The sequence below is a fragment of the Bidens hawaiensis genome, unplaced genomic scaffold, assembly GCF_021521415.1.
Source record: "Bidens hawaiensis isolate Kalapana, Puna unplaced genomic scaffold, B.hawaiensis_p1.1 tig00033628_1, whole genome shotgun sequence".
Lineage (NCBI taxonomy): Eukaryota > Viridiplantae > Streptophyta > Magnoliopsida > Asterales > Asteraceae > Bidens > Bidens hawaiensis.
Window position 1 is genome coordinate 131,117 of NW_027495786.1, and position 17,087 is coordinate 148,203.

Consider the following 17,087-nt stretch of genomic DNA (forward strand, 5'->3'; position numbering starts at 1 on the left):
TCAATATGATCCCATGTTGTGATATTTCTCATAAAGTATATGTTAGGGGTAATTTTATCCATAACGTGATCCTGACAATTACCCTAACAGCTTGGACTCCCAGCTAGCTGCAGGATTTTGAACTAACCAACTATCCACGTTATATTTATGTTGTGCTTGTAGGTTACGCAAGACTCAAACAGTCTACAACAGCTAGATGGCTCATTCTACCTAATATCTCGGAGAAATAGCTGAAACACACGTGGGATGAAGACTAAGTCACCAAATGATCATAGCGGCTAGGGTTCCCGTATTTGCAGGACTTATTGTTATTTTCATTTTCTTTATATATGAGCCTATTGAGAACATTAAAGGACGCACTCTGCACTTGCAATACTCACACTTGTACTTAGCTCTCGTTCTCAAGTAGTTCTCGAGCTGTGACCACCATTTTACATTAATAAATTGAGGCAAGGGATAGTTTTCCCCTCCCGAGGTTTTTTTTCCAAGGATCCTCATTAGGGTCTAATGTTTTTCCTCGCTACATCACTATGTTCACCTTTACTTTAACCACTTTGTCTACTATATCACTCACCTCACTATTGAAAAGCACACTACCACACTTAACGAATTTGCTCAATTATTGCTATGGTAATTTTTGACTAAAACAGTTTTGCGCCCACCGTGGGGCAAGTGGTTTTTTCATACTCAAATCCATATTCACTTTCTTCCTAAACTGTTAAAAAAACTTAACGACGTTAAGTTTTTTCCATATTTCAAATTGATGTTTTAGGGATTTCGATCGGAATGGGAATGCGAATCGATTGATGTAAAACTTACCTCAAAACGGTGCTCCAAACTACTTGATTTTTGTTAATTAAAAGATTACACACCGGAATTGAAGCATCCTTTAATCGTTTTGGACTACCGTGTTGAGGTAAGGTTTGCATCAATTGACTCGTATCCTCATTCCGAACGAAAGCCCAATAAAATCAATTTGAAATTTAGAAAAAACTTAACGCCGTAAAGTTTTCTTTAACGGGGGTCCAATGAAAACAAACAGTGTGAAAGTTGGGACCGGTAGCAACTATTTCTAAGTTGAGATTTTTATCAGCCAACTACATTAAGTTGGGATTATTAAAATAAAATTTGCCAACTAATAAAGACTTGTACCAATCACTTCAACTTTTGACATATGTAGATCGAGACAATTATTTAACCGTCAAATTTTGACATATGCACAATTCTACAAACCACTACAAGCAAGCGTTTATATAGTTCTTGTAGTCCTAACATATATACAAACATTATTTCAAAGAAATTAGTGACTTACACAAAAGTTCAAACATATAAAATGAAAGTTGTAGCATAAATTAATTGTTCATAATTCCATGCTCCTTGTCACTAAGACTATGACAAGTATGACTATCGAGAGTAGGAGTGAAGGTCGCACTTTCTCTTCCAAAATGTCATCATCTTTCATTGTGGATGTCGTCTTTTTAGTCGCAGATAATACCCTTTCAAACACGAAAACCTCTAGTTTCTCGATGAACTCAATGATTTTCGATTTCATGACTGCAAAAATCCACTTAATGATAACAGATGTTGAATTGGATTCTTGCTTGTAGTCTGTGCATTCTTCTTCTATTTCTGTTGTTATGACCATTGTTAGTTTACATTGATTCTAGTACCTTTACCCACTTTGGGGGGTTTGATCTTGTTACATACTTGTAAGAGAGATTGAGTCGGTAATGCCATTTATCATATTAGAGAGACCAAACGTGTACAATTGTAAACAATTTGACTACCAAAGTTGTTAGGTCATTAATATTAGAAGTATATTTGGTTTATATTTGTGGTTAATAATAATAATAATAATAAATTGATGTCCATATTTATATGGTTGGTTAGTTGCACATTATATAGAGGGTTAATTCTTTGTATACATTTTCATCGAGACTAACAATACCATAAACACTTTTATCCTATCAAGGCCATAATCCCAAAGCATCAAAATCTTTAGCTTCCGTCACCATCTACTTCATCGATCATAATCTTTTTTGGTCGTCAAAATGCCAACCGACTATCATTATTGTCCATATTTGGGTAATAATTTAATTTGTGGTCGTCAAAATTTCAACCAACGACAATCTCTTGGTCTAGTGCCAAGACGGAATACCAAGGCATTACAAATGTAGTAGTCAAAACCACTTGGTTACATAACCTACTTATCGAACTTCATGTGCCTCCTAGCCGTTCTACGATTGTGTATAGTGAGTGTTAATGTGTCCTTTGTTTATCTGCCTAGTTTTGCATGTTCCAGCTTTCAATTAGTATGCGGATATTGTTTCATAAGGTCTTGTATGGGACCTATTCAGAGTTTTAGATCCAGTTTGAGCGTCACATCCCACTCGAACAGAGGGGCGTATTAGACAAAGTATATTTGGTTGCGGTGCGCACATATAATGTATATATCTGTGAACTCTTGGGTGGACTAAAGTGAAATTGCACTAATTTTGACGTCATTTTACTAAACTCGTGACAATAAAGTTAAAAGTGGCGGAAGGTTAATCAGGCATCATGTGGTGGCGTTGATAGCCAAACGACAATGGCAAATGCACCAATCGGTTGATGCTCCGATGCTTAAGTGTTATGTGCCTTATGTCCAAGGCATGATGCAAAACTATTATCGAGTTGGGGTTCTCACTGGAAGCAGCCTCACTATTCTTATGGGGTAGAGGTGGATGTCTACATCTTACCCTCCTCGGACCTACCATAGGTTTGCTATTGGTGGAATTTACCCAGTACGATTATGATGATGATGATGATGATGATGATGATGATGATGATGATGATATTTGGTTTATATTTGTGTTATAATTTGCATCTGTATTTATAAGTTTTTTAGTTGGACATGCATGCATCATATATAAAGTGAATCTTTGTATTCGTTTTGTCAAGATTAATGAAAGAATAAGTGACTTTAGTTAATTGTTAGCTCTTTATATATGAGTAATGTAAGGGTAACACCTGAAAAGGAGCATTGGTACGAATGAGATCAAGAGAGCTATGCTCTGAACATTGTTATGAAAGAAGATTAAGAGAACATAAGGGCTCACTAAAGACAAAACCTAGTGAAAGTTTATATAGTTCTTCATAAATCGCACCTGTAAAGCCAAAAGACAAAGCCTAGTGAAAGTTTATCTTTTGACAACGAAACAAGTCTAATATAGGTTGGCTGTAAAAAAGAGAGATGATGATGAAACAAGAAAATGCCACAAACCAGCAAAAAGCTTCTCACAACGGGCAAACAGATGATAAATAAGCCATTTCACATGTCGTTGGGCAAGAACATCACGGGCCTCGTCACGAGACTGCTCCAAAGCAGCATTTTTCTCTTCCAAATCGGGTACCTTCTTCTGCAAATCAGCTTTGATTTTCTTCAACTTCTTGATATCGCCAGCTGATCCGTGGGCCTACAACAATTGCTACTCAAGATTTTTAATCTCCAACTAAGGCCCAGTCCACCTTCTGTGGATCTCGCCCTTGTACAAAGAATCCTGAGCAACATGAACCATCACGACATCTGAAAACTCTGGATACTCGTGATTCGCATCCAAAGGCAAACTGGAATTGTAGACAAAGACCTTGGTATCGTCAGCACGAGAAACAGAGTCAACTCCTGTAAAATCCCAACAAGGAACATATTTTTCATCACTCCGATCACCATCGACAACTTAGCGAGAACACTTGTTTGCTTTTTCAGTCACCCAATCCAACATCACCACATCTACAAACCAGAGAAACTTAAGACCAATTCGCGAGAAAGTTTTGCAAACAAGAAAGGAGAAAGGAAAATACATGTGGCAGCCGCCTTCGAACAAGCACCAGATGGAAGAGCCGATGCCTTTGAACGGGTAACCCTCTTAATTGCAGGAGCTTTGAAAGAGGAACCCTTGCCGGTAAAATCTGCAAAACCCCACTTAACCCGATGGCGGGGCTCGTCTGACTCAGTGGCTTCAGGATCAGGAACAGAAAACTACTCTCTCACTATGATTATTCTTAGTCTCAAATGTAAGGGTGTTCGTCAATACGCTTTTTTGTTTATTTAGTTTCAAATTTTTTCAGTTCAATCGAACCAAAACCAAATTTGAATTTTGTTCATTTTCTCTTTTCTTTTATATTAATGGACATTCGTTACATATTTATACAACTAGATTTTATCCCCGTATTATGGGGGTTGTTTTACATTATTCATTTTTAATATTTATATATTTTTTGTATTTTGATTTTATTTATTGTAAACAAGTTAATAATATAAATAGGGTTTGATGATGAGAGGGTATAACAAATAAATGAGATGTTATAACCTGGTTAAAAAGCTATCTGGGTTTTGTGAGACCCATGACTCGCTTATTTTTTTCAATAAAATAGTTTTTTAATTACAAATAATAATTTTTAAAAATATCGGATATTAGTTTTAGTATATATATGCATTTTATAGGATTTTCATATCAAATATTTGGTAAATTAATTTTTAATTCAATGAGATGTTATAACCCGTTTAAGAGTTATATGGGTTTGGTGAGACCCGCACCCATGAATTCGGGTCAGATGCATGAGAAACATTCATTTACAAATAAAGCAATAATAAACACCATTCATTACCTGTGAGTGACAATGAACTTTGAAAATCTTGAACAGCATCATTTTTCAGGATCGCATCCCACACCTGTGGATCCGATGATATTGACCGCACTAATCTCTACAAAATCGATGAACATATAGATTATTAACTATTGATTATTGCAAAAAGGATAATATTTGCATGAACACCTGAACGATGGGATCAGTTTGCAGGAGATGATATGCATCAACAAGTCTCTTTTGTCCCAAAGACTTCATCATTGTTGTTGAAGAATCATAGCTGCATTGCTCCATAATTTCCCCAATTTCGTTTATTTCACAAAATCCGTTCATTGCCCTGATTTCAAAATCAAAATCACAACATCGTTAGAAATAACCCCCCCCCCCTTTATCGAAATCGCAACATAAATTGAAAGTATCGAATAATAACTATGATTTTGAGGATTCAAGTGCCCTGTATGAGCCGATAAAAAGCCCTTAGGCCGTGTATATAAACTAATTTTTTTTAAATGATGATTAACTTACATAAATAAAAATAACAAAATCATAGTATTAGTTTTGAGTTTTATTGTTTTATATAGAAGGCAATAAGTTTTTCGTTTTTATAAATTAAAAAAAATACATATAAATTTAGTGCCCCGGAAAAAAATGTGCCTAGGCCAGGAGTCCGGCTCGCCCTTAGCTAGGCTCACCCTTGATATTGTTAGACGATCGTAGTCCTCGTCCGAAAACAATAAACAAAACAAGTGAATTGACACCAGTATGAAACATGACAATATTTTAGAATTTCATGACATTTGATTCAAGCCTAAGATTTATTAAAGGGCTCAGATTTAGCCGAACCCATAAAACAAGATTAGTGTTGGAATCCTAATTGAATCGTGAATGATTAAGCGAGGATTCGTGTGTTGTTCTAGAGGAGAATGGTGATTTGAGAGTGATTGTTATTATTATGGTGGATCAACAAGCAGGTTACAAGAATTACAAATGTTAATAGAAACTTATGAGAGTGGTCTCTCCAAACTCCATTGGTTGTGAACTAGGGCAGTGTGTGAGTGTGTCCTTTTTTAATCTCAGTGAGAACCCATGAACAAGATAGAGTAAAAGAGAGTTATATTTTTTTCTTGTGTCCCCCTTTACAAAGAGAAAATGTACATATATAATGGTCTAGGGGAATCTCCCTTCTAGACCGTTACTCCTTGAGTTCCCTCTATTGACCGCTGGTCCCTCTGACCCACGCATGGGACTGGCTATTATCCACTGGACACTCTTTTCCCTCCAAGACTGGACACTCTTTTCCCTCCAAGATCCTGTCAACCTCATCTCTATGATACTCATATCAACAAGGAAAGATCGATAGTTGACCTTGGACCTTGTATGAAGTACTTTGGCTGCTGTTGGGTTGGGCTGGACTTCTTGGGCTCTGCTTGGGCTCAGTTCGACCTACTCTCTTCAAGTCCCCCAGTCTATTATTGTTGTTATTTATGACAACGGTAATAGACTTGTTTCAAGTCCGCCTTCCTTCTCCTTTTTTTCTTTTTGTTGGGTCCCGTGGGCTTTCCTTACTAGTCTTATGTTAAACTCTTCATCCATCAGGGCCGCCTCAGAAGCCCAAACCCGAGGTAGGCTCTTCAAGTCTCTCCGGTCTGTTGTGCTCATTATTTATGACAAGTATAATGACTTACCACAAATCTCTATTCTACCTTTGGTGTGACCTCTTGCGTGATCCACCCTAAACTTCAATTGGATGTTGATTCTTGACCTAGAAGCTTTCTTTCGAAACAATTGCTCTCTTTGACTTTGCCTCGTCTATTCCAACAACATGGCCTCGGACATGTGTTGTTCTAACAATTTCTTTTAGGTCGATACTACCAACTTGTTTAGATCAATTAGATAAGACCTTAAACCCCCTAGAACCTTTGATTTTGTTTAGTTACTTTGAGAGGTCTTTTAAATACTCTCTTTTGGGCTCTCTTACTTTAGCCATACTTAACCTGGGCCCGTGTTTGCCACTGGGCATATTTCTCTTATCATTCGGAGAACCCATTTCTAATGTAACCTCTTTAGCCCATTACTGGCCAACGCCTGAGCCGACGACATTTTGAAAAAGCCTCTCATACTCCCCTCAATATGTCATGATACCTTTCGGATCGTCCGCCTTTCTCTTAACTGTTGGCTCCCTTTTCCCACTTTCAAATTTACATTTCACGACTCCTTATCTGTCTAGTAGGGTGTTTTGTTGGAGTAGCTGGTACTCTCCATGCATCTTGGTTTCTCCTAGGCTTTCTTGACTTGGTCCCAATCATGGGACGAAGACCCATTTTCATAGGAGGCTTTACAAGTCCCCCTAGTCCTTATTTTTTATGATAAGAACAAAAGACTAATGTAGTTCCAGCTCACCTTTCTCATAACATACGGGATAGGTTCCTCCCTTCTAGACTCATTCATTGGGCTAGTTTCGGACGAGATCTTTTTTCGGTACATGGCTGAGGTAGATGATATTTAGTTTCCATGAGCCTAACCCAGTTCTCTTGGTAGTTTAAATCTACCATGACATAAATACACAGCCCCTCTTCTATATAATAAAGGATGAGTAAACCATAAACACCATGGGTTGATTCCATTTTGACTCATCAGATTTGGACCTAGTAAGGTTGAGATGGCGGAGTCATGGGGTGATATAAAGACCAAGCATTATGCGCTCGTCCCCACACAATGGTCCCAGTTATGTAATTATCTCTCCAAGTCCCCCAGTCCCTTATGCTAATTATTTATGCTTGGGATAAGGGACTTCGGACACGAGTTTCTTTAACATAACCAAGAAAAGGTTAAGTTTTCTCCCTTGGGTAGTATGTAATCTCTTTAACATAGAACGAAGACACAAACAATTTTCAATGCGATAATATATGATGAAAATGTATCAAACCACCGACAATAATCATGATGATTTGAATTATTTCTATATATTTCTCCTCTTGCTCCCGGATGTATCATGATGTTTTCAATCTGTATGCGGATGGATTATAAGGATTCCAACATGTGAGGTGGATGTAGTAGGTTAGCTATCAATTTGTATTCGGGCTTTCCTTTCACTCGTTGTGAAAAAGATTCGATTGTCTTTCCCCCTTAGGGGGGTGTATATGTATGGTGTCCCATTTAATGGGACATATATAAGTTGTAAGCCTCATACAAGGGGCCATGTCCCACTTGGGGGTAATACAAGTTCTAAAAGTCTTAGATGGGGCTATTTTCCCCTAGGGAATTATGATTATTGAGCCCCATGGATGGGGCTATTTTTCACGGGGGTAGTTATAAGTATTGAACCTAATGGATTAGGTTAATTTTGTATATGGATCCAAGCCCCTCAGTCGGGCCTTCCTTTCACACTTGTGAAGGAGCATTGATGTCATTTTCCCATTAACGAGAAATTATAAATGATGTGCCTCTTAAAGAGGGCTTTATCCCATCTAGGGGAATTATAAGTATGGTGCCTCTTTTAGAGGGCTTTATCCCATCTAGGTGAATTACAAGTATGGTGCCTTTTTTAGAGGGCTTTATCCTATCTGGGGAATTATAAGAATGGGGCCTCCTTTGGAGGGCTTTATGCCGTCTGGGGTAATTATAAGTATGATGCCTCTTTTAAAGGGCTTTATCCCATCTGGGGAATTATAAGTATGGTGCCTCCTTTAGAGGGCTTTATCCCATCTGGGGGGGTTATAAGTATGGTGCCTCCTTTAGAGGGCTTTATCCCATCTGGGGGAATTATAAGTACGGTGCCTCCTTTAGAGGGCTTTATCCCATCTGGGGGAATTATAAGTACGGTCGACCCATTATATTTGTTAATCATAAATATGAAAAAAAAACATAATTAGTTTTAATGCCTATTAGAAGTCTTACACATGAATATAATGGAAGGGGCTGCTGGTTGGGGACCATTCCCTTCTTATAAAAGATAATAGTGATATGAAAGTTTCTTCTCCATGGAAAATTTTTGGAACGTAAAGTGTTACCACATGAGGCTTCTTTCCGTTCATAGCAACTTTGTCACTCTTCAGAAGGGAACTCTTCTTCTCACTCACTGGAATGGAATCATTTTTCCTTGGAAGTCTCTAAAATGGTGATCTCTTTATGAGATACATCTTCATGCATAGAAGCTGATGAACGGGTCCCTCTTGTCGTATTAAAGAAACTTCAATGACAAAGACCCACGACATAATGACAAAATGTCAAATTATTCCCCTAGCTCCAGGTTGGTGTAGGGGGGAGGGTTCCTTCTGAATGGAATTGACCTTTCACACATGTCTTCCCCTTCAAACATTCCATCCCTTGGAGGGGGATTATTCTCCTTTAAATAAAATTCTTGTAATGCAAAAAGCTGTTGTAGGATGCTCTATTTCCTCACATGAGGGGTTTCTTGAATACCTCGTCCAATGGAAGGGGATTAATTTTCATTGGAGGAAAATCTTGCCATTTGAGAGATGTTGTTGTAGAAGGTTCTCCTTCCACGTTGGGAAAAACTTTTCAAATCCTTCCTTAACTGGAAAGTGATTATTCATCTTTAGTAATAAAATCTGGAAGATGTTTTCCTTTGCAGGGAACCCTTGCTCAAATGATATTTTTTTTCTGGGGGGAATTTTTAAATACCTCCTCCCTTGGAAAAGAAATCTTATTCTTTAGAAAAGATTCTAGTAATATGGCAAGGGGCTTCATTAGGGATTGTATGGGAGGAGTGTTTGTAATGAAGGGATTGTCTTGGGAGGAGCCTCATTATATACGGATTGTCTTGAAATAAGGTTTCCTCCTTGTAAGGAGGCTCTGTTATGACTTGCTTATCTTAGAAGAGGTTTTGGTAAGAAGAATTGTTTAGTAAGGGAACTTTGTCTAAAGGAATTATATTATACGGGGGTTTGTTCTGAATCACAAGATGGGTTTTCATATTAAAGTAAATGTTCTAGGGCATCCCTAGGCAAGGGGCTCGGGGCTTTTTTCTAAATCACTGGAAGGGCCTTCATATTAAAGTAAATCTCCCAGGATATCCCCAGGCAAGAGGCTCGGGGGTTTGTTTTGAATCACAGGAAGGGCCTTCATATTAAAGCAAATATCCCAGGCACCCCTGGCAAGGGGCTCGGGGGCTTTGTTTTGAATCACAGGAAGGGCTTTCATATTAAAGTAAATGTCCCAGGGCATCCCCAGGCAAGGGGCTTGGGGGCTTTGTTTTAAATCACAGGAAGGGCCTTCATATTAAAGTAAATGTCCCAGGGCATCAGGCAAGGGGCTTGGGGGCTTTGTTCTGAATCACAGTAAGGTCCTTCATATTAAGGTAAATGTCCCAGGGCATCCAAGGGGCTCGGGGCTCTTTTCTGAATCACAGGAAGGGCCTTCATATTAAAGTTGTAACAACGTAAAAATTTCGAGTTCAAAGTATCAACTTTCCAAAGTCTAGGGACTAAGATTGCCAAATTCCAAACCCCATGGTTTAAATTGAAAATTCTGATTTCCTGACCCATCGTGCTACGCGATGAGTCAGAGGAGAGCCCCATCGCGTACCGCGATGGGGTACCTGACACATATTGACACGTGTGCCACGTGGCACACGGTGGCACTGGTTATCGCCACGTGTCACCACATGGCAACACTGCTGCCACGTGTTGCCACGTGGAGCGGTGCCTGCCACGTGTCGACACGTAGCAGGTCTACGCAGTGAGTCAGCAAACCTATATCACGATACACGATAGGTCTGCTCAGGGACCCATCGCGTATCGCGATGGGGACCAATTTCAAGTCTATAAATAACAAGGTCCGGGTTTCGCATTTTGCACACCAAAACTCAGCTCTCATTCCTCTCTCTAACATCTCACTACATCCCGACAATCGTATACTCGATCCACTTCGATAAACGCGCCATATTCCCTCGTAAAACGTGACCCGAACCTTCATTTGTGTACCGACGTTTCCTTGAAGTTTGTGCCACCCTCCACCCACATACCAAGGGGATGTTTGTCGTTATGGCGATGAGTCTCGATAAGCGTGCCATCATGTGTTGAAGATTGGCATTCGTTGATTTGTTCGAGAAAGAAGGGCGCTGGAATGCTGCCCGAGTCCCTAGGGTTTCTATACGCCACAAAGGTCAGGCGTAATAACGAATTCAATATTATATTAAAGGCTTGAGCTTTAAGTCGAGGATATACTCGATAACTCAATAAAAGAAAAGAAAAGAAAAGAAAACATAACAAAGAAACGAATGAAAGTATGATTACGAATATTGTTGAATACGTATATATGTGTGTAAGTATATATGTAAATATTCTTTGTTAGAAATATTATTATTTAATGAATAAAGAGTATTCTTAAATAATAAAAGAAAAAGAATACGTTTCTTGGAGAAGAAGAAACGTCGGGTTTTGAATATAAACTAAAGGTTTATAATTTACTTTTAAACTAAAGGTTTTCAAGTAAATAAGGCTATCTGTAGTGGGGCGCGGATTTGGGCGAAAAGGGGCGACACCTTGGTGGAACACCGCCCCCCCCCCCCCCCCCCCGCCGATTTTTGGGCGAAAAGGGGCGGGGGCGGGGGCGGGATGTTTTTATCGCCTGGAAGAAGAAAATTATTATTATTTTATTATATGTGTGTGTGTGTGTATATGTATATATGTTGTGTGTGTGATATATATATATGTGTATATGTATATGTATATATGTTGTGTGTGTATATATATGTATATGTATATGTATATATGTTGTGTGTGATATATGTATATGTATATGTATATATGTTGTGTGTGTATATATATGTATATGCAAAATGAATCCTAAAAAACAACCCGAACCAACCGAACCACCCATTCCCACCTTTCGGTCAACACCATGGTTTGAAAAACCAACCGAGCGTGAACTTACAATGGAACCCGATTAACCTAAACCAACCGAGCTATCCGTTTCAATTTCCCGACTCGAACCTAAACATGTACGCCAACCGAGCAATATGTTTTTTTTATATTTTTAGTTATGTATTTTTTTATTTCTTTTTAATTTTTATGCATTTTTATTTTATTATTTAAATAAATTAGTTTTTATTTGATTAGTTTAATTATAACAAGAAAATAATAAAAAAAGATATCGTGGACCCAACTTGTAGCCCCTACACCATTACACCCCAAAACAAATTCGCCCCCTTTGCTGACTGGGCGCCACGTGTCACAATTCGTCCCCAATTGTAGCCCCTCCACTACACATAGCCTAAGAAATGAACTAAAGGTTCATCGAGGATTGAGATATAAGACTAAAGGTCTTAAGCCGGATCGTGTATCCGACTAACAAATATTTATACTCGTACTATAGGTGCGAGATAAAGAAAGGGAAAGACCCTTGGACGGTGAGTGAAGCCGATCCTAAAGCGAGAAGGTGAATACGCCCCCAAACTTTTACTTATTTTAAAATGAGTCAACTTGTTTTGTGAAATTGTTTACAAGGAACTATGTGTTCCTAAAATCGTTATAAATAAAGGGTATGAACCTAGCCTCATGCTGTGGTATACATATGTCTGGATCCTTACATAGGTGGTACTATGCGATGTTTGGGCTTGATCACACCACCCTTGGTCGTAGGACGCTCTCCTGCAGGGAGTACGACCGTTGTGTATATTTACGGGAACTTAACTAAGTCGAACGATGCGGTGTTTGCTGAGGTGACCTAGAGTAGAGGCTCATATTTATAATGTGTTATTTGACTTTGTTATTCCTAAGCCACGTTGGGCCGAGGCAGGCGTAGTCTCGAGGGGTAATAAAGTAAAAGAAATATTTTTGCGTCAGCGTGTTCACCAGCATTTGTTGCTGATGTATTTTATTACATTTTGCAGGTGAACAAAGTTAGAGCTTTGAAATGACGAAGTACTCATATCCGATGGCTCGGATTTCTTTTGTAAAAATTTAATATAGTGGTTTGTAAAACATAAACAAATAATCTTTTGTTAACAACTTTAAACGGGTATTTTATAATTCCCGTCTTTTGAATGTATATATAAATTACACTTTTGATCCTTAAAGTTTTATAAGTCTTCTGCAAATTAACGTAACTCTGAATTATTTACAAACACGATACCAACTTATGGGTCGCACTCCTAGGCCTAAGATGGGGGTGTGACAAAAGTAAATCTCCCAGGATATCCCCAGCCAAGGGGCTCGGGGCTTTTTTCAATTATTTTCATTAGGGGTGGAGATACCGGCGGGGCGTCTCCAGCGTCACCGTAAGAAAAAAAAACTTTCAAAGGTACCGGCAAGGTCTGGTCGTCCCTTTGCCTGGGCAGACTAACTAGACTTGAACGTGAGTGGATGGGGGTCCAAAACTGAGCTGAAAGGACTCAAATATGAGAAGAAGGGGCTCAAAGTTGAGCTCGCTACCTGATTTTGCCCATCGGATGTTTGTAGATCTAAATATCGTGTAGCCGTTTGCCACTTTCTTCTCGCTTTTGCTCTTCGATGCATGCTCCCCGGAGAGTATTTCAAGAATTTTTGACTTCACGGAATATTTTGAAAAGTCGGAGAAAGATTCCGGCAATGGAAAAACGCCGAAGAATCTGAACTGGGTTGACACTCGTTTATCGAAACAGTGGACAAACAACAAAAAACCTTTTGCCGGAGAGACAACGGCGACAGCAGTGTATTTGGTGGTGGTCGTCGCCCGAGCCGGAATGAAACAATAGTGGTATTCCTTTCAGGATTTGATCATCCATTCTTCCAAGATTTTGGTGAGACCTTCAATCAAGAAGGTCCCACGGATGGCGCCAATGTTGGAACCCTAATTGAATCGTGAATGATTAAGCGAGGATTCGTGTGTTGTTCTAGAGGAGAATGGTGATTTGAGAGTGATTGTTATTATTATGGTGGATCAACAAGCAGGTCACAAGAATTACAAATGTTAATAGAAACTTATGAGAGTGGTCTCTCCAAACTCCATTGGTTGTGAACTTGAGGGCTGTGTGTGAGTGTGTCCTTTTTTAATCTCAGTGAGAACCCATGAACAAGATAGAGTAAAAGAGAGTTATATTCTTTTTCTTGTGTCCCCCTTTACAAAGAGAACATGTACATATATAATGGTCTAGGGTAATCTCCCTTCTAGACCGTTACTCCTTGAGTTCTCTCTATTGACCGCTGGTCCCTCTGACCCAGGCAGGGGACTGGCTATTATCCACTGGACACTCTTTTCCCTCCAAGACTGGACACTCTTTTCCCTCCAAGATTCTGTCAACCTCATCTCTATGATACTCATATCAACAAGGACAAATCGATAGTTGACCTTGGACCTTGTCTGAAGTACTTGGGCTGCTGTTGGGTTGGGCTGGACTTCTTGGGCTCTGCTTGGGCTCAGTTCGACCTAGTCTCTTCAATTAGTGTTATATATTCGTGTATTTCGACATCGCACCCGTAGAGATTTTAACATCAAACCCGTAGAATCTTTTGCAAAAACCCTTAATAACCTTGACAACGAACCTTAACCCACATTTCAGTTAAAAATAATAACCTGCTAAGCCCAACTCCTTAAAACTTTTCATTTGAATATGTGACTCGGTTGGAATGGCCTAACCGAACCTAACAGAAAAGCCTGAACGTTAGTGATTCTCGTCGTCCTGTCCCTCAAAATTTTCCAAACCCGAATAAAAAAGTTCTGGCTACTGGATTTATTACCGTTATTATGAGTGGCTCGTTAATTTACATGTAATCTGATTTATTCTGTCTTACGTAGTGGGGGGATATATTTTCCGTTTTCCTCATGGAAATCATAACATAATCTTTAAATATATTAAGATTAATAAAGGAAAAGAAATACCTTTGTAGATCAAAAATGGCGTTTTGCACTTCAAATTGTGAAGGAACAGGGCCAAAACTGGGTTGATTTGAATACACGATTGGCGAACCAATAGGAGAACATAGTGGTTGTGAGTGGTGGTTTCCGGCGGTGGTCGTGGGTGTTGGTATGGCTCCTCCTCCCATAGTTTATTTATAGTGGTAAAGTTTAAAGATGAAATGGAAGATTGGTTTCTGTATGATTGATTGATAGATAAGGTTGTTTGGTGATAATTGATTCTTTTCCATAGAGCCCTTATAGTTTCATACTGACAACACTTTCGGTCCAATTTTTTATAGTTGAGTTTCAACTGGTCGGTGCGTCTATTTTAAAACTTTTTTCAACCGTGTTTGGAACTGCCTCCACTCCTAACTCACCCAAGAACGTCATCAAGGAGAAAACCCACAACTATGGCAATAAATAATGCTTCAAACATAAGACCATAGAAACTCTTTGACACACATTTAAGAGTGGAGCCTTTTAATTGACGGTAAAGTAAATGTGTATTTTAATGTGCTCAATTTTAATTGGAGTGAATCCTACATATAACTGATAGAGATGTGCAAAGTCGGTTCACTTTAGTTATGAGGGCTTAACTATAATTATAACCAAGGTTCAGTTTTTGAAGACTACTTAACTATAACAATAACCGAATGTTCAGTTAACCGTAGGTTATAAGTTAACCGTTAGTTATGGGTACGTTTTAGTTATATTCGGTTAATTGTCCAATATATTGTTTATGTTTTTTTTCTCTTTGTTCTAGTTGGAATTGGTTAGGTCATGGTGCTCCAAGCTCATTTACGAAGTTTCAGAGTTGAAATATGACAGTTCCAAGTTTGGTTATCATATTCCAAGCTATGTTATTAGTTGCAACATACATTTAAATGTTCAACTTTGGAAATAGAGATATAAATATTAGGAAATGTAAAATACAAGGTCAGGTTCAGTTCGGTTTTGATTAAAGTCACCTAACGAAAACACGTCACACATTAACTGAATGGTCGGTTAATCATAATGAATTGATTTAAAAAAAGTATCACTTTGGTTTAGATCAAAATTGGTGGGACAAAATTAGCTATAAATTTGGAACTTTTAAGATCAAGTTCGGTACATACATATTAAACGAACAAAAGACTTTTTCTCTACAAATTAAAATTTTGTATGGGTGAGAAATTGAGAATACATGCATAAAACACGTAGAAACACACATTTGCTTGCAATTTTTTCATGGTAGTCATGAATAGTAGACAAATTTTCTTTTGTTTGAAATGAAAGATTAAAGAAAAATGGGAGAAAAATCTTATGCTAAGCTTACAAAAGATCAAGAAACCTCTCTACAAGATGTCACACCGGGAGAACTCAACGAATCTATCAATGTTGATCAGGTTTTTTATTCTGTTACGATTAACTGATATGTGCGTATGCATATAATATAAACCTTGAATCGTATAACATGAGATTTCTAAACATATAATATTGCTTTGATAGTTATATGGTCTACTGGAATATTTAGTTGTGTAGATGATCCTGGAAGCTGTATGTTTTAATTATTGTAGAATATGCTATACTAGTTTTAGAAACTCGTGTATTACACGGGATAAGTTAATGTATAAATTACAATGAATAACTTAATACAAATAAAAAACAATTCTTAAGACTCTTATGTAAAATAATATATTACAAATTAGGGGTGAGCAGAAAACCGAAAATACCGAACCGAAACCGAATTAACCGAAAATACCGAACCGAAAAAACCGAACCGAAGCAATAACTGACGGTTTTTTTTTGTTTTTTTTGGAAAGCCGAAATTTTGGTTTCGGTTCGGTTACCCATTTCAAAAATACCGAAAAAAACCGAACCGAACCGATTAACTTGGTATATTAAAATAAATAATTTAAATGATTGTTAAATATATTTATACTAAGCCATATACGACAACAACCGAAACAAATTATGAGTTTGTTGGTTCAATAGATTTGTAATATAAATTAGAGTTTGTGAAAGGAATAGTAAATGTTAATATTTATTTTTGTACATGGGAACTAGTTGCATAAAACAATTTATAGAACAAAAAAAAAACAAAACAAGAAAAAATTAAAAAAAACTGAGTATAACCGAACCGAAACCGAAAAACCGAAAAACCGAAACCGATCGGTTTTTATATATGGAAAAAACCGAATTTTCGGTTTCGGTTTCGGTTTCACCTAAAAACCGAACCGTGCTCAGCCCTATTACAAATATTGGCTTTATATCATCAAATGCATTAGGTATTTAAATTTCAAACCGAGAATGGGTAATGAAAAATTTGTCTATGATTTTTAAAACTGAATATTTGTAAAAACAAAATTATTATAGTTTTCTTCAATACGAAGATTTCTCAAAAATTAAATGTTATTGTATTCTTAAACATAAACTCCTTTATATACATTTTAAAGAAAATACTTTATGACATGTAATTATTATATTAGTTTTTTTTATATTAAGTATGTTTACAATATAATTTATGGCATTAATAATTCAATTAATGGAGATTAACCAATTAATACAATATGTTGAATTTATAATGAATATTGTATATATGCTATGCATATTGGAAGGGCAACAAATTGGGGCGTTTTGCG

At 37.7% G+C, this 17,087-nt stretch overlaps 1 protein-coding gene across 1 annotated transcript; it reads right to left on the reverse strand.

Moving 5' to 3' along the window:
* Positions 1 to 1,332: 1,332 nt before the first annotated feature.
* LOC143585231 (uncharacterized) lies at positions 1,333 to 14,613 on the reverse strand. The gene is made up of 4 exons (XM_077067061.1): positions 14,449 to 14,613; positions 4,816 to 4,963; positions 4,648 to 4,744; positions 1,333 to 1,629 (listed from the first exon to the last, which is right to left on the reverse strand). The coding sequence occupies exons 1-4, from the start codon at positions 14,610 to 14,612 to the stop codon at positions 1,361 to 1,363; spliced, it is 678 nt and encodes a 225-aa protein (XP_076923176.1). The 5' UTR covers position 14,613; the 3' UTR covers positions 1,333 to 1,360.
* Between the last annotated feature and the right edge of the window lie 2,474 nt (positions 14,614 to 17,087).